This window comes from Mus musculus, chromosome 4 (genome assembly GCF_000001635.26).
Source record: "Mus musculus strain C57BL/6J chromosome 4, GRCm38.p6 C57BL/6J".
Classification (NCBI taxonomy): domain Eukaryota; kingdom Metazoa; phylum Chordata; class Mammalia; order Rodentia; family Muridae; genus Mus; species Mus musculus.
In genome coordinates this window covers 32,552,647-32,576,975 of record NC_000070.6, presented here as the reverse complement: position 1 = coordinate 32,576,975, position 24,329 = coordinate 32,552,647, and the positions used below count along the sequence as shown (strand labels likewise).

Sequence of the window (24,329 nt, the reverse complement as noted above, 5' to 3'; positions counted from 1 at the left end):
AGGGTGGTGAGCTTGCGGGAGACAGCGCAGAAGAGGGAGTGCTGGGAAGTACGCAGCAGCGGACCAGGCTGCCTGGCTCTGACCACTCAAGCTGTCCCCTCCACTGAGACACAAGCAAACGGGCCCAGCAGCCTGGCCCTCGCTCCACTGAACCTGGACGTCTAACTGTGAAGACCAGTGTGTCATAGGAAAGCAACCTCCCATCCCTTTGTTGCAACTCCTTGTCTAGGCACTACCCCCGTGTGGGCCCACTCATCTAAGAAGTGTTCCTGTATTCTCTGTAGAGGAAGGAAACAGGTGCCACAGGTGACATGGTTCTAGCTCCTCTTAGAGGTTGAATGTATTGGTGATGCGTTGGTTAAGAACTTGGACCTCTGGGAGCACAAGCCCAGCACCTGGGAGGCAGGGGCGAGAGGACTTCATTTAAGGCTGACCTGGTCGGTGGAGGAACATCCTGATAATAAACCAAAACTGAAGCCAGAGACCCCCGACTATGAATCTCTAAGTCACAGGTGTGCGTAATGAACGAGTGAAACTCTCGTTTAGCACTGAGATGCACTGTGTCGCCTTTATTTTTCTAACCTGATACAAGCTAGAATAATTGCTTCCATCAGACTGGCCTGTAGACAAGTCTGTGTGGGTGTTTTATTGATTAATAATTAATGTAGGAGGGCCCAGTCTACTGTGTGTGGTACCAACTCTGGGTTGGTGATTCCCGGTGTGTATAAGAAGGAAGGCCAAGCAAGCCATAGGGAACAAGTCTATAGTAAGAAGAGTTCTTGCGTGGCCTTGGCATCAGATGCGCCTCTGGCTTTTGACCTTCTGGCCGAGACTTTTCTTCATGATGCAATGTGCTGGGGATGTCTAAGCCAAATAAACATTTCCTACCTCACGCTACTGTTGGCCATTTTGTTAGAAAGCCAAACATACCACACAGTATATTATTTAAGGCTTGGTGTTTTAGATATTTGCCTGGCGCTCAGCTTAGATTTTTTTTTCTTTTTTTTTACTGTTTGTTCAGAATCATGCAATTATATGCTGGTTATTAAAAACAGGCATACAGGTAGAGAGTTAGTTTAGAAGGGCTGGAGAGATGGCTCAGCGGTTAAGAGCACTGACTGCTCTTCCAAAGGTCCTGAGTTCAAATCCCAGCAACCACATGGTGGCTCACAACCATCTGCAATGAGATCTGATGCCCTCTTCTGGTGTGTCTGAAGACAGCTACAGTGTACTCATATATAATAATAAATAAATCTTTAAAAAAAATAATACTTGATTTGTATATGCGTACACTACACACCCTCTATTATGATATACAAATGGGAAGATAAAAAGGAGCCAATTCCACATGACACCTGAGAGATGTGTGTACATCCACATACATTTCAGACGCATTTATGACGCCTGTTGAGAACAGTCCCAAGTTTTCCTGAAGGGTGCCTGTCCCTCTGTCTCTCCAGCTGTAACTGATATAACTTTACATCAGTCTTGGTCACTTGAGGTTGCTGAGTACCTGCCCACCAACTCACCAGTTTCCGTATTTCACATTCCAAGTTCTGAATACAGTCCAGCTTCCTCTTTCGACAGCGCTGGGCTGCAATGCGGTTCTTACTCCGCCTCCGGATGTCGTGGATGAACTCCAACTGTTCTGAGGTTAGCTTGTGCATTTTGATCATCATCTGGAAGTCGTTCCTGGGAAGGTCTGTGATCTGATCGACAGGAAAAGGAAGTTTAACCTGAAACCAAGAACAGCAGAGTAGGATTATAGCAGCTGCAGTGAGACTTTTGGCAAGTGAAACATCACTGAAACTGCAAAATAAAATTTCAATAAATAAATTTTAATAATAAAATAATTTAAATAAATTTATTTAATATTGTGTGTGTTTATGTGTGCATGTTGACATGTGCACGCACATAAGTGCAGACCACAAGAAGGTGTACGAGGCCCTGGAGCTGGAGTTAGGGGGGTTGTGAGACGCCTACTGAGGGCACTGGGAACTGAACTTGGGTCCTCTGCAGGAGCAGCATACACTGTCAACTGCAGAGCCATCTGTCCAGTCAAATATCATTTTCTTGTTTGTATTTCTATTTTATTTTTAATTTTATGTGTGTGGGTGTTTTGCATGCATGCATCTCTGTGCACCTTGTTTGTGTGGTGCCCATGGAGGCCAGAAGATGGTGCTGGAGTCCTTGTGACTGGAATTATAGAACTGGTTGAGTCACCATGCAGGAGCTGGGAGTTGAACCTGGGACCTCTGGAAGAGCAGCCAGTGCTCTTAACTGCTGAGCCAGCTCTCCAGTCTCCAAACCTCTTTTTAAGATGAGCAAGTCATGGGAAGTACTGAAAGCAAGTAGTGATTAATACTTCTCTTATTTCCAATACAAGTAAGATGAAATATTCGTATAACCAAACAGTACAAACACACACAAGTCGGCCAGCCTGGTGGTGTATAGCTCTAATCCCAACACTCAGGAGGATTGCCATGCATCTGAGCATAGCATGGGCTACAGAGTAAGTGGGGAGCCAGTCTGGCCTACATAGTGAGACCTTGTCTCAACACACACACACACACACACACACACACACACACACAGATTATAATGTTATCATTTCCTGAGGTTCCTTTGAAGCAAATGGCATTAAAAATATTGTAAACTGTGTTAGTTCTTCCAATGTTGCAGAACTTTTGTAAGAAAGACCATGGTTTATCAAAGCCCCTGCTACAAGACACACAACCGGAATTCAACAAAATGGCCAAAGTGATCTTCTAAAGACCGATGTACAGATGGGGAAGGAAGACTGAGCCCAGCACACCTTGAAGACACTGCAGAGATGCACCAGTCAGTGAGAGTCTTTTTTACTCACACAGAACCCAAGGTGACATCCTGGGTAGGAGGAGTCAGAGCTGGGCTTTAGTTCTCACACAGGAGAGAGGTGACATCACCCCTCTGACCCTCAGTGTCCTCGTGCAAAACAAGGTACGCTTCTCAGGTTAGTGTTATGCTAGGCACTTTGTCAGGATATGGTTTTTAAAATTACGTTTTCTTTTACAGGGTAATTCTGTTATTTCTCTGACACGATGCATATTCCTTCCTTCTGATAAACACCTTGCTGGACGATGTCATGTGTTCTCGAAGTTAAGCCTTGAAGGGCACTGAGACTTGTACTTTGTCCTGTTTCACTGGCTGCTCAGTAGGGCAGACCTGGCATCTCCAGCTCACAGCACTATCCTGCCAGTTCTGTGAATGGAAGCATGCTCATTGCTTATGAGGTTTTATTTAATTATTCTGAACTCAGTTCACTCCTCTAGCTAGACAGGCCCTGGGAATGACACTCAGTTTCCATGCTTAGTGGCTGCCCCTTTTACCCGAGGAACCACCTTGCCAGCCCAGAAGTGAATTCTTGAAGCCACTGAGACCCGCAGAGGACTGTAACCCCAGCCAACACCCGATCTGAGCCAGAAATGCTCATGAGGGCCAGCTCAGTTCCTGACACACAGAACGTGTGAGAGCTGTTGAATGACCACTGCTACTGTAAGCCATTAAGGTTTAGGCACGATTCCTACTTTTAAGTCCTTCACAAGTCAAGGTAAATATTTTTAAAAGAGAGGATGGCAGGGGTGGGAGAGATGGCTCGATAGTTAAGAACACCTGCTATTCTTCCAGAGGACCCAGGTTTGATTTCCAGCACACACACACACACACACACACACACACACACACGAACATACATGGCAGCTCACAATCATCTGTGGCTACAGTTTCAGGGAATCCAATACCCTCTTCTGGTCTCTGTTGGCCCCAGACACACACGTGGTACAGACAGACATACACACAAACAACTATAAAATAGAAATAAATAAATAAAACTCCACAACAATGAAGAGAGGATATCACAACTCTGGAGGTGTCTTCTCTGTTGTTTAATTTTAGTATGTATTATTTTGTAAGAACGGCAACTATGGAGACCTGATGCAGGGAGTGGTCCTCATCTATAAACACAAGAAGTGAAGGTATGGAAATTAGGAATTCAAGGTCATCCTTAGCTACAAACTGACAAACTGAGTTTAAGGCCAGCATGGGCTACTGAAGACCCTAATTGTTTTGTGTGAAAACATTGACTTTGTGTCTGATGCAGAAGCTGAGAGCAAGCCCAGGCTCTCTCTCTCTCTAGGGCCTTGTCAGTCTCCATGGGGTTTGGAGTTCAGGTCGGTGACATTTTTAAAAAATGATTTATTTATTTTATATATTTGAGTACACTGTCACTGTCTTTAGACACATCAGAAGAGGACTTCAGATACCATTACAGATGGTTGAGAACCACTGTGTGGGTGCTGGGAATTGAACTCAGGACCTCCGGAAGAGCAGCTGGCGCTCTTAACCACTGAGCCATCTCTCCAGCCCCAGGTCTGTGACTTTTAACAGCTTCTCTCTGCCCTTCCTTGCTAAGGCGGTGCTGATGGTTTGGGAACTTCTGCAGTTACATCTGTTTCTGCAACTCCTGCACAGTTATGACCTCAGCAATCTTAGCACTTGGGAGGAGGTGGAGGCAGGAAGATTAAGGCCACCCTCAGAGGCCTGTGGAGTTCCAGGCCAGCCCAGGCTATTAGACCCAGCTCAGGTTGCTTAGGTTTTTTTCTCATATTCAATTTCTTGGCTTGGCCAGCAGATGGCAATGTAAGCCTAAATGTCATGTGCTAGGCTAACCTTTAATACTAACACCAGTCAGAGAGGCTAAACTTACAAGTGTATGTCAGTCAGGTGTGTTGTGTTACACCTTTAATCCCAGCACTTGAGAGGCAGAGGCAGGTGGATCTCTGAGTTTGAGCCTAGCCAAGGTTAAATACCGAGAGCTTGTTTCAGAAAAACTCAACCAACACCCCCACCCCTGCAAGAAACCAAAAAATTGAAAGCGGCCACATTAAATAAAGTAAAAACAAAACAAAACAAAACAATCCAGGTGAGTTTCATTTTAAGAACATGTCATTTATCCCAGTGTATAAAATATTTCTAATGTAATCTATACAAGTTATTTACAAAAAATTCAATGATGAAAAATTAAAATCTAAAGCACATTTTATTGTTCCAGTATTGTTCCACAATTCAGATGGGTCCCCACAAAAGGCTTGCTAGACATGTGTAGGACGTGCCCAGGAATCTTACAGATCTCTCAGGAAAAAGAGTCACTGGAGAAAGCATGTGGGCCTGGGTTTATTGGTGAAGAAAGCAACTTCCTGTTAGGATTCAGAGGGTGGAGTGTTGAGTCTGTGTTCTTTAAGAGGTCAAGGGTATGGCTAGTCTGCCCTGAATCTGGGAGTTATCTGTTGGTTGCATCAGATAGTCATGAGGCTCAGTCCTGGTATTTGTGCCCAGTTGATCACCATGCACAAAGGTAAGCACACTAAAGAATCATTTGCCTTTCCTAGGGCCGGGTGAAAATTCTGTCGGGTTACTTCCTAGCTGTGCACTTACTCCATGTGGCACTTACTATGCCTCCCATGTGGTGAGTGCAGGCAGGACAAATGGCTCCTTTGCAGGCTGTTGGAAAGGCCTTTGCCTGTGGGGCTGTTTCTCCTAGGCTTCCAATGATACAGTGCACTGTTTATCTCCATTTTCCAAGCTTTGGATAACAGACACTCAGATCCTAGATGGTGCCCCAGCAGCACACAGGTCGTCAGTTGGAGACATAGCACCTGGGCATCACAAAAGCTGTGCACCCTTGGGGCTCAGGGGACTTCTATTTCCACTGACAGCAGAGCCATCTTACTTCAGCTCCAGACTGTATTTGCTTACTTGCAGAAAGAAAACATGCCACAGAGCAGATCACAAGGAAAGTCTAAAGGGCTTCCGCACCGAGCGCTACTGTATTTAAAGCCATCTAGACAGCAAACACAGACCAGGTAGACAGGATGGAAGGTTGGCGGGGGAAAGGGAAAATCAACAATGGCAGTGTCAAAGTCCTTGGAGCAAAAGCAAACCACACATGGAATTTCATCAGGGATTGTTGCAATCGGGCTTCGTTTTTAAAGACGGTCAGTGGAGAAGAAAACAGTCAGCCATACATCTTCTTCTCTCTCAGGGGGAAGGGAGCCCTCACTCTTGTGCTGGGTTCTGTTTGTAGATCTGCTAGCCACACAGCAAGGAGGAACTTACACTGACCAGCAGGTGGGAGCACCTGCCTTGTTCCTCAAGGGATGCGGAGGCTCAACCTCAGCCCTCGGCTGTTTCCAAGGCAACGGGCGGGCATTCCTGGAGATGAGGGGCAGCCCTGGGCCTTTCCAGAGGAATATTTTCACAAGCTTTTGTGTGCATCCATGTACCCCACACAGGGCTGAAAACTAGGTAATGTGACAACGTCTTGGAAAGCCGACCAGCTGCGAGAAAGCTCACGCCTCTGCTCTTTCCTCCAGGAGATTAATACAACGTACACAAGCTTGTACAGCTTGCTGTTTGAGTCAGTGCTCCTGCCTAACATATCCTTCCAGACGGTACTTCTCATCAGAGGTGTTTACTCTCTGGGTCCCCAGAGACAGCACAGAGTAGACAATATGACACAATGAAACATTCTGCTAACTCTCGCCCCCACCTGTCCGAATAGCCTGCTGTTATGGCCAGTGGACTCTGGGCAGGGAGGCTGCACGGTAGACAGGCCTGGGAGATTTGTAGGCGATGAATCTCTTTAGTTGTGGACTGCTTTGGTTTTTGGTTAAGGCTTGGAGACAGAGGAATAGTCACTGAGTCAGCAGGCCAAATGTGAAAGAGGGTACTATTGGCCACTGCTGCGGTTTGCACAATATGTTCCTGTTGGTCATACCAGTCTTGCCAAAGTGCTGACTCTCTCCCTGCCTCTGGAACCCACAGGAAGTGCAGGATTAGAGGTCATTTTTCAGTATGGGACCTACACTGCTCGCCAGCAATGCCCGGAGGAAGGTTAGACTTTGTGGGAGTCCCAGCTTTTTAGCAGTCTGTGAAATCAATTCCTGCAGTTTGTAGCCAGGGACCCCTGACCTAGAGATGGCAAAGGGCAGAGAACCTTCTGCATGAGACCTAACCTGCCTTCTCGGCACACTTACATGGCCAGAGAGAAAACCTAGACAGGGAGGCTGGGAGATCACTGCTGCCTAACGACTGCCCACATCCTGTAGCCTAAACCATTTCCCTCATTTCAATTAAGATATCACTGAAAAGCTAATTTCCTATAAAGAATTCAAAGATGAGACAAAAGAGGAAAAGTTCCTGCTCTTAAGCAATGCTTATTCTGCCCTGGTGCATTTCTCTACAATGTTTGCTCTGCACAGTTTTTATGGAATTGTGACAGTGACACTCTGCCCATCTCATCCCACCAAACTTTTAGGCACACATTTCACTTGCCCGTTACCTCTGGTTTGCTGGGCAGAGACTACTGAAGGAGGAGGGTAGAGAAGTAGATTTGGAAGCAAAAGCCAAAACCAAGAATCTGTTTCTTCTACGAGTCCCAGGAGCAGAGCGGCCTGTGGAACCTTTCCTGCTTTGATATTTTGTTCTCATCAGACATGAGCTGAAGCCACAGGCGTACAGGGCCAGGCTGAGTGGGCACCCTGGAGACCATGGCAATGTACTGGCTCTCCAAGATGCTTCTGCGCCATGTTATCCCCAGGGTATCTGAGATTCACTCCTAAGACCACAGGAATTAGCATTGTGGTCCCAGGAAATCCATTCTCTCTGTTCCAGACCTCTTGAGGGTCTGTGAGTCAGAGATAATAATTGCTCCACTCAGCTTCTGGGCTTGCTATGAGAAATAAAATCGGGCAATAGAAAGGAATTGCCTTGTGAGCGAGGTGAGGCACATCTTTCTTTGTCATATGGTTTCCTCTTCCAGGCATATAACATTAGGAATTCCAAACACTGAGCATGTTCTAGACAACATGAAAACACTGTTTTAATCATGAATACAGTCGACTCCTATGCTGCCATTCAAAGCCGTCTTTTTATTAAGCAGAGCAATTACAGGCACTTGTAAAAACATGCTTCATTTACGGAACCACAGAAATAATTGTAAAAATCTTACACAGAAAGCTATCCAGTCAGTTGGGAAGAAGAAGGGGTTTGGTGGGAAGGGGCGGGGGGATGAGAGATGGTAATTGGGGTTGAAAACGATCAAATTATTATATATTTTTTGGATTTGACAATGACACTGTTTATTTGTCCCCAGAACTTTGCATGGGTCACATCATGGTATTCATTACCAGAATCCACATCAAGACATGTAACAAAGTGACCTTCGAATTAGAGCTGTGGGTGCATGTTTCAAATTTTTAAAAATAAACTTTATTATAAAACTAAATGTCTTAGTCAATGGCTTATTGCTGTGAGGAGACAGCATGACCATAGCAACTCTTCTAAAGGAAACCATTTAGTTGTCCTATCCTACAGTTTCAGAGGTTTGGTCATGGCAGGAAGCATGGAGGCTAATGCTGGAGCAGTAGCTGAGAGCTCTACAGAAAATGATCAAAATTTGTGATGTGGTGGTGCACACCTCTAACGCCAGCATTTGGGAGGTATAGGCAGGTTTCTGTGAGTTAAAGGTCACCCTAGTCTATAGATTCAGTTATAGAATAGCCAGGACTATGTAAAGAGACTTTGTCTCCCTCAAAAAAAATACTGAAGTATATTATATTTGTGTATGAAATTTTCAAAGAATAATGGAATGATGATTTAAAAAATATACAAAAAAAAGAAGAAAAGAAAAAAGACAACAAACAGACTACCTAAGTGAGAATTCCTCATGTCTTCTCTGTACTATTTCATTGGTTGCTCCTCTCCCTCTCTCTCTACCTCCCTCCCTTCCCCCTCCCTCCCTCAAACACACACACACACACACACACACACACACACACGCGCGCGCGCGCGCGCGCGCACACGCACACACACACACTTTTTTCATTTTGTTTTGCTTAACACAGGTCCTTATATTTCAGGCTGGCCTTGAACTCGTGACCTTCCTAAATGCTGGGATAATAACGTATATGCCACTATACCTGGGCACTTTCATATATTTTTATTCCTATCCAAATGAAGCATGCCAATATAGCAAGTCCAACTAAAGTACCTTTGGATAGGGAACTAAACCATCTTCCCAGGGTTTCTTTATTAAACCCACAATAGAAAGGCTTTGGGAACTTACTAGGGCATGCACCGCTTGGAAAATGGTTGTGACTTCTGTACAATTTTCAAAATCTAAAAACAAACTTGTAAACCTAAGGAGATGCCATGTCACATCCATCAGATAGACACACGGAGAAGAGTTAAGTATTAGCAGTGAGAAGAAGAACTAGCCTGATAGGGGGAATGCAAAGTTGGAAGGGCTGCCTTGGGAAATGGCTGAATAGTCCCTCAAAGGCCACATGGAGTCCCCACGTGACACAGCAGTTCCACTCAGAGGTACTGAGTGAATGAACTGGAAGCCCGTCCTAAAAACCCTTGCATGCAAATGCTCATAGCACCATTCTTCAGAAACATTCAGAAGGTAGGACCCGCCAAACTCCCTCAAGCAATGACGGATCAATAAAATGTGGCAGGCCTAGACACAATGTATCAGCAATCAGCATGTGGAGCTACATATGATGGGTGTGTGTAACTATGGAAGGGATACATTTTGAAAATGATACCTTTTTGAAAAAAAACCAAATACCATTTATACAAAACATCTAGTACAGGACAGAGGTGGTTACTGGTTGCCTGGGGTGGACAGAAAGAAGCCGTGGGGAGAACCTGCTACTGGGGACAGGACTCTTCCTAGGTCAAAGAAAATACGCTAGAGCCAAAAACGGAAGACAGTTGCCTAACACTGTGAAAATACTAAAAACACTGAAACTTTCATTCTAATAGGGGAAATTTTATGGTATGGCATGGAAATTATATTTCATTTAAAAATTTGCTATCTATCTATCTATCTATCTATGTATCTATCTATCTATTTATTCTCTCTCTCTCTCTCTCTCTCTCTCTCTCTCTTTCTTCTCCTGAGAAAGGGTTTCTCTGTATAGCCCTGGCTGTCCTGGAACTCACTTTGTAGACCAGGCTGGTCTTGAACTCAGAAATCCACCTGCCTCTGCCTCCCAAGTGCTGGGATTAAAGGCGTGCACTATGCTATTTATTTTTTATGTGTATAGTTGTTCTGCCTATTTGTATGTCTGGTCGGTGTACCATGTATGTGCAGTGTTTTGCCGAGGCCAGGGTTACAGAAGACTGTGAGCCACCCATGAGTGTGGGCGCTGGGAACTGAACCTGGGTCCTCTGAAACAGCAGCCCATACTTGTAACTGCTGAGCCAGCTCGCCAACCCGATAATTTAAGCTTTTTCAAAGCTAGGGAAGGGTGAAAAAGGATGGGGGGGTGGAGTGTCTATGTTTTATGAACTAGGAGAGTCATTTAACAAGTGATAGATTTTACAGAAGGAAAGATATGCTAACGTTTTTCTTCTGGTCCAACATTTTGGCTCCCTACAGAAGCTGCAGAGAAACTGCTGTACTTGCTGGTAGCTGCTTCAGAGAGGGCCCCGGGCTGAGGTAGACTCGGTTGTCTTTCCCGGTTTACTTGGTTAAACCCCACCTAAGAGCAGTATTTGTAGAATCCCAGATAGATGCTGGTGTTTTAAAATGGATCAGTTCAAGTAATCAAGTTAATTTCAGTGTACGTTTGAGGCAGACTGTCTACCCAGACCAAGTAACTCTTGAAACAAGTAACTGACTCCCAGAGGGGCCGTGTGCTGAGGGTGTGGGTGCTTCTGGGAAAGTGAATTCCTTTTCTGGGGAGTGGGGTGAGGTTGGGGGAGCGGAACCACACACACACACACACACACACACACACACACACACACACACCCTCAGCTTTGTTATCATCCTCTTGTCTAACACAAGCTAACAAGAGGGGCAGAGTGAGTTTCGGCAAATGTGTCTTTTACTGCTTATGAATAAACAACAGGTTTGTTTTGAAAAGTAAAGATAAAAATGAAATGCAAAGCTGGGCATGGTGGTGCATGCCTTTAATCCCAGCACTCGGGAGGCAGAGGCAGGCAGATTTCTGAGTTCGAGGCCAGCCTGGTCTACAAAGTGAGTTCCAGGACAGCCAGGGCAATACAGAGAAACCCTGTCTCAAAAAAAAACCACTTCCCCCCCCCCCCCCCCAAAAAAAAAAGAAATGCAAGGGTATTTTAAGGAGAGATTAATCCTGTTTGTGGCTGTTTCACAGGCTGAATGACTCCTCACCCTGTAACATAGCCTTCAGTTCTAAGGTGGAGATTGACAGAGCCCAATCAGAAAAAACAAAACAAAACAAAAATAAACAACAACAAGAACAACAGACATGCATGTGGATGGCGTTGGTAAACTGACAGTTCCTAAGGAAGGTAATTTCTTGGGCTAAGTGTAAGGCTCTTTTCGAGACCCAAGGAAGACACGGAGGCATCTGCACGTGCTCTGCCAGTCCTTGGTAAGTACGATCATTTGTGGGATGGTCATGACTCAATGACTAGTTTTCTGCATTAGGCACACTTAAGGACAGTTAGGGACAAAAGGCAAACCTCAGGAAGGCTGTGGGAAGGAAGAACAGAGAGAACACACACTTATCCTTGGTTTTAGGAAGCCTTGCTCCTAAAGGTTGGACCAGGGCTGCCGTGTCTTGGGCATTGATAGCAACTCAATCTCGCAGTGAAGGGGTAAGATTCAAACAGGAACAGATCCCATCCGGACTTCCTTCACAATTTCTCTTTCTTAAATTAAACCCTTTTCAGGGGGTTTTCTGTCTCTCTATTTCTGCCAGACAGTAACAGGAAAGCAGGGACCAGGCAGACTAGCAAAGAAGAGGAAGTGAACCCAGGGTGTGTCCGCAGCTAGCTCGAGGCAGCTCTGGAGTCCATTTTCAGTGTCTGAAGTTAAAGCTCTTGCGAGTTCTGCCCACCAGCTTGTGGATGCAGAATACACCTGCTCTGTGGCTACCTCTCCTCACCCCTCGAGACACTTCTACCGACTGGTAGAGTTCATCTTTGCTGATAACTGAAGAGCAGACCAACCATGAGCGTGCTGGCCTCCTGGGCAGCCACCTCCCTTTCTGTCCTCCCTCTCTTCCCTCCCCTCATTTCGTTTTTTAAATGGATTTCCAGGGCCAGGTCCTGGTAGGTTAGCCCCATATCATGGAGTCATATTCCCAACCTGTGCTTCTCTTTCCTGTGTTCATCAGACACAGGGGCAAGATCTGCCACTGGGTTTGCTCACTTCTGCTCCTGAGACGGGTGTGAGACATAGTCTCGGTCTTTAGGTGGTTCTTCGTCAATCAGTAAGACACTGCCGTGGGTACCAGGTCATGACCTAGACATGCTTAGGTTTGTCTAGGGAACATTCAAATTACCAGCGAACTAGGGACCTCTGGGAGTCCCATTCCTCTTTCTCATAGTCATGTGAGGCTTGCTTCTGCTGTCGTCAGGCTGTCCCCATTTCCACTCCCAGAAACAGTGACCCGCAGATGAAGCCTTATAAGCTTTTTCTCTACAAAGCACAGCACTTTCAGGCTGCATAAAACCACTCACCACCACATACAGGACTTCTTCTCATTTGTGGACCCTGGGAAAGAAACAAGCCCTGACACAGTTATGTGTGCCAACAAGACATTTCTGAATGGATCCCATGTCTAAGACGGATGATGAGCATTCTGTCATGCACTGTGACAGACACAAGGTCACCCCGGAGTCTTCTATTGACAAGAAATACTTAGAAGGCCAGGGAGAGGCACCTGTTTGTCAGGCCCTACTCAGTCCCAATCAGTCAATTTGAATGAGCTTCTTCATTTCCCTTTGAACCGAAGGGATACAGAGCAAACTCGAGGGCACTCTTCCAAAGTAGGTGGAAGAGAGGGGTATGATGGCAGCAGAGGAAAAGGGAAGGAGACCAAAAGTATATGGACCTTACATGCACTGCATTCAGCCAGCCTCTGCTCACTGAGCACAGGAATCCAGGTTAGATGCAAAGGGAGTTCGTTCTAAGGCTGCATGGTTGATTCTGACTCACACTGCAGCATCCTGCCGCCAAGGAAGAGACAGGCCATTCACAGTTACCACACCATTTATGGTCACCTTTAACCTTGACACCTGTGCTGGCTGATCTCATGTCAGCTGGACACATAAACTAGAGCTATCTGGAAGGAGGGAATCTTAATTGAGAAAATGCCTCCATGAGATCTGGCTGGAGGGTAATTTCTTAAATTAGGGATTGGTGGGGGAGGGTCCATCCCATTGTGGGTGGTGCCATCCCTGAGCTGGTGCTCCTTAGTTCTAAAAGAATGCGGGCTGAACAAGCCATGAGGAGCAAGCCAGTAAGCAGCACCGCTCCACAGCCTCTGCACCAGCTCCTGCCTTGACTGAGCTCTTGTCCTGATTACCTTTGATGATGAACAGAAACATGCACGCGTAAACCAGATAAACTCTTTCCTCCTCAGATTGGTTTTTGGTCATGGCGTTTAGTCACAGCAACAGAAACCCTAACTATGACAACATAAAAGAACGACCTGAGAGTGATGTTTGGGTAGAGGGAAAGGACTGAGATAGTAGGTCACACGCTTGAAACTTAGGATTCCCTACCTCCTGGCCCCTGTCCTGCACAGGACACGACTCACTGTCTGCTTCCGAGAATGATCCAGACTCGTCACTGGAATTGGTTCCGTAAGACTGCTCACATTTAATCTGGGGTCGGACTTGGTTGTACATTCCATCTCCCATCAGGCCTGGTTCCTGATGTTCCGTGGCAAGGAATCTGGCTCCCTGGGAACAGGGCGAAGAGGAGAACTCACAGAGAGGGAGGCTGCAGGGGGAGCCCCCACTCCCGTCCTCTGCGTAGGAATACGAGGAGCAGGAGCTGGAGGTCCTAGTCCTGGTCTCGAGCGGAGGTGAGCGAGGACAGACTTTGATTGGCACCGGGCAGCTGGTGTTGGGCCGTATCCTTCCTGGCAAGTGGTCAGCCATCAGTCCGCTGTGGGAGTAAGCCTGGGAGCTGGGGAGGGACTGGCCAGCTCCCACCCATAGACTTTTTGGCACCGGCTCCGAAAGGTCTTTGTCCAAATTGCTCACCGCAGAGTATGAATGCACTGGAGTGTTCGGTTGGTCACACGCGCTTGCGGAGAAGATGACGCTCCGGCGGTCCAGCTCTCCCTCCTGCTTACAGAGAGTCTCCGGCCCGGGCCCCCTGAGTGGCGACCCCATTGCGAAGTTGGACACATCCTTCTGGCCCACGTGGGGCTGTCCGTAATTCCCTGCCAAAGGGGTGTAATCAGTTTTAAGGTCACCCTGAGAGATCCCCTTGTTGAAAGGGCACGCTGAGCTCCTGACTAAGGGTTGCTGAGATGTACTGGGCAGGCCAGTGGACTCCACACCTTTCGTTATACCGAACAGAGACCGCAGGCAGGAAGGCGAGGACACACTCCTGGACCTGTCCAGGCAGGCGGCTCCAGTAGGGGTACTGGGGGTAGGGGCAGGGCTGGGTTGTTTTCGGTCCATCTCGACATCTCCTGGTCTGTCTTTGATGTCGGTCTCATCTCCGGACAGGCAGAGGGTGATGCTCTCCTCCTCGGTCTCCTCACTGGGTGGCTCACTTTTAATCTGTCCCATGGGGAGCCCCGGCTTGAGGCTATTGCCAGGACTGTCTTCACTGAATGTGCTCGCAAACCCTGAGGTACCGTGTGAGGGTGCACTGTAGACATTCTTGGTACACGCGAGCTGGTACTTCTTATATCTAGGGTACTGGGTCAATGCACCCTTTTCTGAGTTTTCCTTGGTGTCTGTGGGTACCTCAGACTCAGGGAGCAGGGCTTCTTCTTTCTCTGCTACTGGGATGGCAGTGGCCTCAAAGCTGATGGGGTCTGGGAGCATCTGGTCTGTGGCGCAAGCCATCCTAGCTGTCTCTGAGTCCATTGTTTCCTCTTCTTCCTCCTCTTCTCCTGCAGAATTCCCATGGTCCTCTTGGGGGCGCTGGCACGCACTGTCCTTTCTGCAAACAAACAGGCCATCCTCCCTGTTCAGGAGCTGGGTCTGCAGGAAGCTGAAGCAGGAGTCCTCCAGATTGTGCATGCGCAGGAACTCAGCACAGCGGATGACCTCCCGGATGTTCTCTCTGCTGAGTAACAGCTTGGCAGTGTAGGCAAACTGTAGCAGTGGCCCAAAGCCCCTGGCCGTGACCTGCAAAACAAACAGGGAAATCGCCAACGTTACCATCAGCACTGCTATTGTCCTGAATTTCTCAACCAAAGCAAGATAACCAGACAGTTGCTAATGCCCTAAAATAAAAACTGCAAAGGAGCAGTTAATCTCATACTGGGTCAGCAAGGCTTCTGCTTCCAATAATTAGTGGTTGTCTCGTGCCTGCCACCTCCGTCCTTCACGGCACCAGCAGAATTGAGAATCGCCAAGGTCAAGTGGTGAGGCAAGATGACAAAGGGTTCACTGTTCACACTAATGAAATATCCTGGCAAAAATGCGGAGAACAATGGGAAGCCTATAGATGTCTGTCCCTGTCAGTCCTGTTGAGAGCCATCCCACACGAGAGGGGGAGCTGTGGCTCTTCTTGCAGCTCTCGAGAGCCAAAGAAAGCATTATCATTTTCTTGTCAGCCACAGAGATGGCAGGAAGGCCCTGTCAAAACCCAGTGTCTGTGGGGTTTTTCATTACAATGTTAAAAGAAACACTGAAAATCCCTCTTTTGCTCAGCTCAACCTTCACAGCTTCTACTTGGGATTTTTTTTTCTTTTTTCTTTTCTTTTTTTTTTTTTTGAGACAGGGTCTCACTATGTAGACCTGGCTGTCCTGAAACTCACTATGTAGACTAGACTGCCCTCAAATGCAACAGAGATCTGCCTGCTTCTCTCTCCCAAGGGCTGGGATTAAAGATGCGCACCACTGTGCCTGGCCCTACTTGGGATTTTTTAATTAGCGTGTCATAGCTGATCTTATAATGACAAAGTTGATGATGATTGCTTACAAGAAACTAACTGTTGGTTCAAAGAGAGTAGGGTGAGAGTGTACAGATCTACACAGTCAGCTGTCACTTCAATAACTGTAGCCTCCAAGTAGTAAAGGGCACGGACGCATTCCTTCCCTAATTATCATCAGCAGCTTTGCCATGGAGATGTCTAAAACCTTCTGCAGCTCAGTCTATGTCTTGCTGCTTCTCCAGTATATTTTACAGGCTGAAAAATGTACTCATGCATAGCTTCCACATATGTGTGTACACAGACACACACAAAGACAATGACTTAGACAATTAAAAGTATGTTGCCTGTGTCTAGCTGCCTTTGTTGTTGTTGTTGAAAAGATAGAAATGTCTAAACTGTGGGTCTCAGGGCAGGCTTCCTAACCCTGCATATACTATTTGATTTCCCGTAGATTCTTATGAAGCCCGCTGCTGACCCCGGGGGAAGGGAGACAGATCTACAAATCATGTGAACACATCAAACAAGAGCAGCTGTCTTGGGTGCTTGCTGCAGCTACAGTGGCAGTGATCAAAAGTTTCTGCGGGGGAGGGAGTGGGAGGAAGATGGAGCGGTAAGCTGGGTGGCTGACTTCTGCATGTCTTAAACTTCCTGCAGCACAGGGAGCCAGCCCAAGCTCATTAAGAGACCTGTCTCCACTGCACAAGATTCAACCCACTGTGCTCTCAAAACTCTTGGAGCCAGAGAGAGCAAAGATCCTGGAGTCTCCACCGAATGGGATTTTAAATGTCGATGTTGTGGAAGTACTTGATAAAAACCAAATATAAATAACCTGTTAGGTAAATAAATAAATAAAATAAACAATCTGTTAGTTCAGAGGGATTCAGCCATCAGTAACAAGCCCATTTGGAATAAAGACAGAGAAATCCTGTATGGAAGGAGGAACTAAATAAAAGGCCAGAAAGGGAGAAGTTAAATTGTTACAACTTTCAGATGACATGATTTTTAAGAACAAGTAACCCTGAAGAGTCCAGTGTTTATGATCATGAACTAAGAATAAACTTATTAAACACAAAAATCAACATACGAAACCAAGCAGCACTTTATATACTAGCAGTGAGTTGTCTGAAGTGGAAATCCCATTTTCGAGAGCTACATGAAACATGGAGGAACAAATCTAACCAACGAGGTTAAAGATCTCTACAGGGAAAACCAATAAAACATTGAAGAAAGAAGCTGGAGACATAGAGACAAACAGACGGATACTCTGTATACGTGGGCTACAAGAATTAATATTGTTAATACATTCATATTGTCTAGGCAAATCTATATACAATCTGATTCAACCAGTACTGAAGTATGAATGATATTATTTATAGAAGTCAAAAATACCTTACAGTTTTGGTGACATATGCCTTATAGTTCTCGCTACCTGAAAAGCTGAGAGGGTTGTCTGAAATTAGATAGAGGTCATCCTGGGCAACATTCTTCTTTCTCTCTCTCTCCCTCTCTCTCCCTCTCTCTCCCTCTCTCTCTCCCTCTCTCTCTCTCCCTCTCTCTCCTCTCTTTCTCCCTCCCCCCCTCTCTCTCTCTTCTCTCTCTCTTCTCTCTCTCTCTCCCTCTCTCTCTCTCTCTCTCTCTCCCCTCTCTCTCTCCCCCTCTCCCTCTCCCCCCCCTCTCTCCTCACTATATATCCAGGCTGTCTTTAAACTCTGACTTCCTCTGCCTTCCAAGTTCTAGAATTATATCTGTACATCACCACACATGGCCTGGTTCTGCCTCTTTTTACAAAAACAATATTTTTATTCATTCTCTGAGAATTTCACAAATCTATTTTGATGATATTCACCTCCTCCACCAACTCCTCCTAGAGCAGTGATTCTCAACCTTCCTGATGCTGCGACCTTTTCATTCAGTCCCTCATGGTGTGCTGACTCCGTCCATAAAATTATTTCATTGCTACTTCATAGCTATAATTTTACTATTTTTATGAAATATAATGTAAATATCTGATATGAAGGATGTATGATGTGACCCAAAAAGCATTTTAACCCACAGCCAGAGACCACTATTCTAGACCCTCCCCTACTAACTTCCCACCCAGTCAATATCTTGTTCTCCTCCACCCCACTCTTAAAAACAAAACGTATCACCTCCACTGCCACCAAAAATGTCCGATGTTTTGAGGCTGCTATGAAGTATGGTTGACCGTTTAATGACCATTACAGAAGCCTGACTCTCCTCCTCTGAGAAGCCATCAAATGCCAATAGTTCCTCAGAGAGGGGTAGGACTTTGTGCCCACCTCTCCGTCCCATGCTTGGACTTTGTCTGGTTTGGTCTTGCCCAGGTTTTGTTCATGTTGTTAGCAATGCTGTGAGTTCATATGTGCACTGTCTTCTTGTGTCTGGAAAACATTGCCTCCTTGAAGTCATCCATCACTTGGGGCTCTTATAGTCTTCCCACCCCATGTTCCATGAAGAGCCTTAATCCCTGGAAGGAGTGGCAGAAGTCCCATTTAGGGCTTGGAACTCTGAAGTCTCTAATTTTTCTGTATGTTGACCAGCTGTGTGTCTCTGTGTTAATCGCCATCTGTTGCAAGGAGAAACCTGTCTGATGAGAGTTGAAGAGATGCACTGATCTACAGGCATGGCCTTAAGTTATTGGGGGTCATCATTTTAATATCATTCCGCTTAGATGTAGACTGATATTAGTAGGTTGTTCTCTAAGGGCCGTGAAATTTTTAGCTAGAAGTTCTTGCTTTCATTAACAGTGCCAAGTATGAGTTCCATCTCATGGGGTGGGTCTTGAATACAATCAGAAGGTGGTGAGTTATCGCCATAACATCTGTGCCGCTATTGTACCAGTGGACATAGTTGCCAGGCAGGCCATTACTGTAGCTCTTAGGTCATTCCTGAAGCTCTCTGGGGTCTGTTAGGTGAGACTGATGATAACTCTTCTCTTCCATTAGTGTACACAGCACCTTTTAGCACTATGAAAGCGAGGCAGTATTGATCAAACTTCCATGCTCATGACTCAAGCAGGTGGTGTCATTAGCACTAGAGTCCTACCACCAAGTTCTGAATGACAATAGATATCATTGTTTGGGTAACACCTCAAAAATGGTGGCCTACTCTTAGGGTTTGTATTTGCTAGCCTGTGCTATCTAGTTTGAGTAGTATTTCCCTGTTATAGGATGCCGTGGTTGTCAACTTGACATAAGGTTGAATTTCCTAGGAAAAGGGGACATTGATTAAAGAAATGCCTCATCAGTTCAGCCTGTAGGCAGGTTTGTGAAGAATGTTCTTGATTGATGTGAGAGGGTTCAGCCTCCTTGTGGGCGGTGCTACCCCTGGGGAGAAGGTTGCTGAACAAATCTCTGAACATGGTCTGCTTTAGTTTCTGTCCTGATTTCCCCTCATGAGGAACTTTAAGTTGTAAGGTTAAACATTTTTCCTCCCCAAGTTGTTTTTGGTCATGGTTTTAATCACAGCAATAGAAACTAACTGGAACATAGGGTAACTCCATTTAAACTTTTGATATATGTATATTTATATATTTTAAGGGACTTCCATGGCAGTAGCTGGCTTTTTCAAATCTGGTTATGCCTCTTAATTATTATTATTATTTTTTGGAATGTGTTGTGAGTGACTGTCTTCTATGTCAAGCAACTGCCCCATCTTGGGGCATTCAGCTGTGTTCCCCTGCAATATTTCATCTCAGCTAAGCTTGTTGGTGGTTTATGCCCCAGCATAGCAAGGCGATTCTTGCTGGAGTATGCAGCTACATCCAACTGCTTCCTCCCATCTGGGGACTCTGCATGTGGGTTAGGGGAGGGGTTAGTGTGTGTGTGTGTGTATCATTCAGAGATATAGTATATATGGAAATAGAAAGAGTATGTATATATAGTATATGTAGAAAGATTCTATATTCTCTATATCTCTGACTATACGTATATATACTTATTATGTATCAGTCAAGAAATACTAGATAGGGCTACAGGAAGCCCACACCACTGCTGGGTAAGGGTTATCAGGTACAGCTAGTTGGGGAAGGAGTCCCGTACCCTGTAAGTGACCTCTCACTTATACTCTGTAAGGAAGCTGTAAACTCATGGCTCTCTAGAGGGAGCTTTAGGTGGGTCACGTTTCCGTTGGTCATTAGGACTCTGAGAGGAGGACTACACAATGCTTTATGTCTCTCCCTGGGAGAGAGTTCTATCAACAGTATGGAACCACAAAAGATCCCGAAGAACCAAAGAAATCTACAAGAAAAATAAAGCAAGAAGCATTGTCTTACCCCCTTTACAAACATAACATAAACTGCATTAGCCCATAAGCAGCACTGTCATGGCATCACACAGAGCCAGACCAGGAGAATGGAACAGAGAGCCCAGAAATAAACCCATACATTTACAGACAGCTGATCTGACAAAGGTGCTAAAAACACACAGCAGAGAAAGAAAATCACTTCTGTAAGTGCTACTGGGAAAACTGTACGACTTCACAGCATGAAAACAGATCTGTGTCTCTCACCAGATACAAATATTCACTCAAAGTGTATGAAAGAAAGACTCAAACATGGGATCTCGAACTACAGAGAATGCATGGGAGTGTGCACAGAATTCCATTGTGTTGGTCTGGACTATGATGGTTTTGGATACTGGATATACTGCCTCATTTGGGGTATGAAGGAACAAAAGCAAAACTAGACCAAGGGGCATGTATCATAATAAAGACAGGTTCTACTTAGGGATTAAGGAATTACAAAGGAATTACAGAGTACAAAGAGATGTGGGAACATGTCTGCAAGTTCTACATTTACTAAGGACCAAATGTAAAAAATAGTAAGAGAGCAGCTATGACCCTTAACCTCAGCACTCCAGAAGCAGAGGCAGGCAGATAGATCTATGTGAATTTGAAACCAGCTTGGTCTACATAAGGAAGTCTACCTATGCTAGCCAGGGCTACATAGTGAGAGCCTGTCTCAAAAAATTATAAAAAACCCATCAGGATTGCTGTTATTAGAAGGGTGAAACTTAGTATGTGTTGGTGAGGCTGCAGAGAAAAGGAGCCATTGAGAATTCTCTAAAAAGTAAAAAATGAAACCCCACTGCTGGGTGTGTTTCCAAAGGAAATAAATACAGTATGTTTGTATCCCTGTACTTACTGCTGCAGCACAATGCTCAGTAGCTAATTCTCTATAATAGATAGAGGAAGTACAGGATATGCACACAGTAGAATACAATAGAGCATAAAACGCACAAACCCTGCTATTTGTAACTACATAGATGGTCACATGGGAAGTTGTACAAGTCAAATCAGCCAGGCACGGAGAGGCACGATTGCAGTAGTTCACTCACATGTACAGTCTAGCGTAGATTTCATAGGCACAGAAAAGAAAATGCGGATGGGATGGCTAGATGGCAGAAGAGATTGGAAGATGGTGGTCAAAGAACCCATAGCTATTAAATAAACAGTTCATCTGAGAGCCGCCGTACAGTGAGTAGTTAGTGACAATATGGAACATTCCTGAAAACTGACAAGAAAGCACACGTGTTATTATCACAGAATGATAACGAATGCATTTGTTAGTTAGCTTGATTCATCCATTCCACAGTGTGGCCATACTTCAAAACAGTATTTTATACATGAGACAGCCATACAAATTAATGTGCCCCTTAAAATCAGTAAGACTGAAGAGAGATTGGCTTATAAATTATAATCTAAGCCCAAGACAGGAAAGTCTGTTTGCACCAGAAAATTTCACAAGAGCCGACATCTAACTCTTCTTCCACACCCAGATGAATCCTGCCTTGCACACACAACTGTACTCGTCTTCTACGTGCAAGGCTTTGTCTAGGGAGTCACAGCCACAACTTGTGAAGCATCTCATGGGCCAGTCCTGTGCTGGCGTGTAAAGCAGCCATGATGGCTTCTACCTCGTACCCAGGAAACTGAGAGGCACGGAGGTAAAGGAACTTATCCAAGGTTGTACAATCTAGTGGGTAAGCAGGCAGGATGTAAACCCAGGACCCTTGACTTAGGGCTGAGAGTGACGGACAAGCACGTGGCTGTGACTGAAGCTTAGATGTGTAGAGGCCGTACAAAGTGTGTGAAATTAGTTACTGTTGTAAGAGTGTACGCAAGACAACCCCAGAAGTGCCATCTCGAGAGTATGTGAACAGCGGTCAGCTGAGAAATCCAGACACACACATGAGAAGAGACTGATGGTCTGCTGGTCCCCAGAACACATACACTGGGACACTAGGATGCAGTTCGTCTGTTTATGCTGTGGGTCTTGGGTACATTCATATGATGAGCACATTTAAACTGCCCCTGGAGAAACCCCAGGCAAAGGTCCAAAGGTACATACACACACACACACACACACACACACACACACACACACACACACAAAGTGCCCATTACACATTTTGGATAGTGCTAAACCCATCAATTACTGGATTGTCTACATACTGGATTAGCCTCCATGTATCCAAATCTGCCTACACAATCTGCCTATTTTGAGGAAGCACTGAAATCCACTCATTGTATCAGATGGCAACTCTCCAGGTAGCAAGGTGAAGCTGCCCATCATAAAGCTGTGACTACATCTACACTGGCATTTACTCTTTGTTCCTAAGGAGTAAGTCTCTGATAATGGGAAAAAATAAGGGTGGGAGGCAGCGAATCATTCTCCAATGACCCATAAAATTGTACTTAAAAAAAGGAATGCTCATCAAGTAGGATGAAGTGGTTAGAAATAGAAAACTAGTTCCTTTCCACTGCTGTTAACAAGCCCTGTGCCATCGCTGTGAAGGAAGTGGACGGATCTAGGTTAAAGCCCACTGGCCATTTAGGAATGTCCTAAGGGCATGATAAACAGTACTAAGCAACTCCATTGCTATGTGGCCCTGGAATACACAGCCCCGACTACGCAATGGTACTAGATCTTACATCAGGAGCAGATATGGCATTCCATGTGGGACTGAGACCGGGCAGGTTACAGGAACTAATCTTTTCCTGCTTTCTGTATCCTGCTGGCTCCTGACCTTAGCCGTAATTGGTACACAGGAGGCAGCAGCACCAACCTGTAGGCATCAGCTCTGAGAGTAGTAAGACCAGGCCACCAAACTCACAGTGACACGAGCAACACACTGACAGTGACAGGTTAGAATACTGACCCTTAGCCCTTTATTCCTTGGGGTTCTGACTTCCCACTTCTATGCAGTTAACAAAAGAAAGATGGGCTAATGAAAACTCAAGCAGCAGAGCATAGAGTCGATGCAATCTGAGGGATGGTGCGCTTATTACCTCCAAAGGAACCCATCTTGCTGCTGGGTGGAACATATGATAAGAAACACAGTTGGCCTGGAACATATATAAAAATGGGGGGGCGGGGGGAACCAGGACTTTTATGGGAATAATCAACTGATTTCTGATTGTATTTAAGGTGTGCTCCACAGGAGATGATTTTTCATGTCTAGTACCTAAACCATTGCCGAGGAGGTGACGCGCGCGCGCGCACATGCATGCGTGTGTAACCTACTACTGTTGCTTTACTGAGTGGACATATTATCAGACTACCTTCGAAATATTAACAGAGAATTATCTTTTGTCAATGAGCAGCAAAGTAAAGATTCATAACGTGGTGATTAGGAGCACTCAATGAGATATTCACATTAACCCATCCCAAGGCTCTGGGAGCATCATGGAAGAGGGGGCAAAAAAATGAGAAAGAATCCTGTAAGATGCCGCCTTCTGGTCATGAGATGGCCACAGCACTCATGAACCCACAGCAGCTGGACTTACACAAATCCTATAGGAGATGAAGTGGGCCAATAATTCTAGTGTGGATGGGGGACAGGGTCATGTGGGTGGGGAGTCATTTGTAACGGATGTCTGCTGAGGAAATGGGAATCACTTTTTTTTTGGGAGGTGTGGCCATTAGTATGATTCTCATGCTCCTGCAGATGTGGGCGGGGTCCACATGCATAGGGTAGGGTGGGTATGTGGGTGGGCTCCATATGCACGGGATGTGGACAGCACTAATTGGACTCTGGCTTAGTGACAACAAATAAAGAAAAGGACACGAAGTCAGGAAAGGTTGTGTTAGAAGGATGAAGGGAAAAACAAGGAGTGGATATGATGAAAATACACAGTGTGAAATGATCAAATATAAGTATTACATTTAAAATGGGCGTTGAAGGACTGAAGAGATGGCCCAGTGGTTAAGAGCATTCATCTTGTAGAAGACACTGGCTCAGTTCTCAGAACCGACATCAGGAGCTCAAACCTGCTTGAAACTCCAGTTCTAAGAGATCTGACATCCTCTTCTGGATTTCACAGGCACCAGCACACACATGGAAAACTAACACACTC

At 45.6% G+C, this 24,329-nt stretch overlaps 1 protein-coding gene and 1 long non-coding RNA gene across 13 annotated transcripts in view; one reads left to right on the top strand and one right to left on the bottom strand.

Annotated features, from left to right (window-relative positions):
• The window catches only part of Bach2 (BTB and CNC homology, basic leucine zipper transcription factor 2), a 347,697-nt gene that overhangs the window by 9,134 nt on the left and 314,234 nt on the right, over nt 1–24,329 (bottom strand). For 11 of the 12 annotated variants that reach the window (XM_011249909.3, XM_030253108.1, XM_030253112.1 and 8 more), the window contains 2 exons: nt 13,609–15,198; nt 1,530–1,736 (listed from right to left, as the gene is read on the bottom strand). In XM_011249909.3, coding sequence (XP_011248211.1) covers nt 1,530–1,736; nt 13,609–15,198 — 1,797 coding nt within the window. Of the gene's footprint in view, nt 1–1,529; nt 1,737–13,608; nt 15,199–15,334; nt 15,552–24,329 lie in introns of those variants that run through there. The other variant, XM_011249910.3, reaches the window with a different exon arrangement.
• Nucleotides 5,314–17,296, top strand: Bach2os (BTB and CNC homology 2, opposite strand). Its single transcript, NR_026843.1, has 5 exons — nt 5,314–5,392; nt 11,422–11,468; nt 13,750–13,913; nt 14,967–15,442; nt 16,402–17,296. It is a non-coding gene; the product is annotated as a BTB and CNC homology 2, opposite strand (long non-coding RNA).